Genomic DNA, 1,259 nt, shown 5'->3' on the forward strand with positions numbered 1-1,259 from the left:
GGTAGCCTGCCGCCGAGCTTCTTCCTCCTCTCCGGCTATATCTCCCTTCTAGCGAAAATCAACTAGTCAAAATTCAAAAGCCAGCCAATTGACATGCAGCTATTGTGAAAAAATAGAGTGCAATTGGGTCATAATGAAAATAACCTAATGTTTCCAATCTTATGAGTGATGAACGTACAGGAAATTCTGACAATCCAATCTAATCCTCTAAAAATCCTATGAAATTCCTGTAAATGGAGGAAGCCCTAAACAGATTGCATAGCACGGGCGGCAACTTCCACGTCCGGAACGGTGGAGGCGTCGACTGGAGACCGGCAGACCGGGCACGTCCTGTGAGACCAGAGCCACTCGTCGATGCACCGGTCATGGAAAAGGTGCGTGCACGCCGGCAGCTGCTTCACCACCTCCTTGGGCCTGACCTCGGCGAGGCACACCGCGCACTCGTGGCCCTCTCCGCCGCCGCAGCTCAGCTTCTCGTACTTGTACACGGGCAGGCCGGCGATCGCCGCCTGTCCTAGCCCGACGGCCGGCTCCCGCGGAAGCGCGGCCATGGACGACCGATCCCCCTCTGGATCTTGCAGGAGCTGGCGTTGCGACCTAGCGCGGGCCTGCGCGCGCTGGCACAACGCCGCGATGAAGAGGAAGGCGAGCAGGACGCCGGCGATGCGGATGACGATTGGCCAGGGGACGCCGGCGAGTTTCAGTATGCCGCACGTCATGCCCGCCGGAGCAACGACGGTGAGCGCGAGCTTGAGCGGCATACTGCCGGCGACCGAATCACGCCGGCTGCTACCGGTTTGTAGTTTGAGCTAGGTCTATGGGCTTCCTAGCAGAATCCTATAGTTGGTTTGTTTCAGGTCTTGTCTAACTGGGTTGTCTTTTGACGCGGCATGTGTTGTCTGACTGCAAGACCTCGTCGATGTCGACAAGCTGGCCATCTTGGAGTTTACGTGCTCATACTTTGGATCAGGCAAAATTACCGTAGTGTCCACATACCGTTCGTTATCAACACTTGTGTGTGTGTGTGTGTCTCATCCTGGTGGTCAGGCAAGAGACAATTTATTTCTCAAAAAAAAAGGCAAGAGGCAATTTGTAGCGTGCTGAATTATTTTTCGATGATAACAAGGGAGGAGAATCTCTGCAGTTGCTATTATGGAAGTATATAAGACCATGCAGTTGATCAATCTTATCCATTGCTTTCAATTAGATGGCCAGGATCTCTAATGTACGAGAGTATCGCAAAGAAGCGGTCAGATTTA

General features: G+C 53.1%; 1 protein-coding gene across 1 annotated transcript; it reads right to left on the bottom strand.

The window, feature by feature from the left end:
• Positions 1-245: 245 nt before the first annotated feature.
• Positions 246-825, bottom strand: LOC119329107 (E3 ubiquitin-protein ligase RING1-like). Its single transcript, XM_037602107.1, has one exon. It carries the CDS (start codon positions 759-761, stop codon positions 246-248), a length of 516 nt encoding a protein of 171 aa, XP_037458004.1. The 5' UTR covers positions 762-825.
• Between the last annotated feature and the right edge of the window lie 434 nt (positions 826-1,259).

This window comes from Triticum dicoccoides, chromosome 7A (assembly GCF_002162155.2).
Source record: "Triticum dicoccoides isolate Atlit2015 ecotype Zavitan chromosome 7A, WEW_v2.0, whole genome shotgun sequence".
NCBI lineage: Eukaryota > Viridiplantae > Streptophyta > Magnoliopsida > Poales > Poaceae > Triticum > Triticum dicoccoides.

Coding starts and splice junctions, on each gene's coding strand:
- LOC119329107 (XM_037602107.1), bottom strand. CDS start 761: ATGCCGCTCAAGCTCGCGCTCACCGTCGTTGCTCCGGCGGGCATGACG.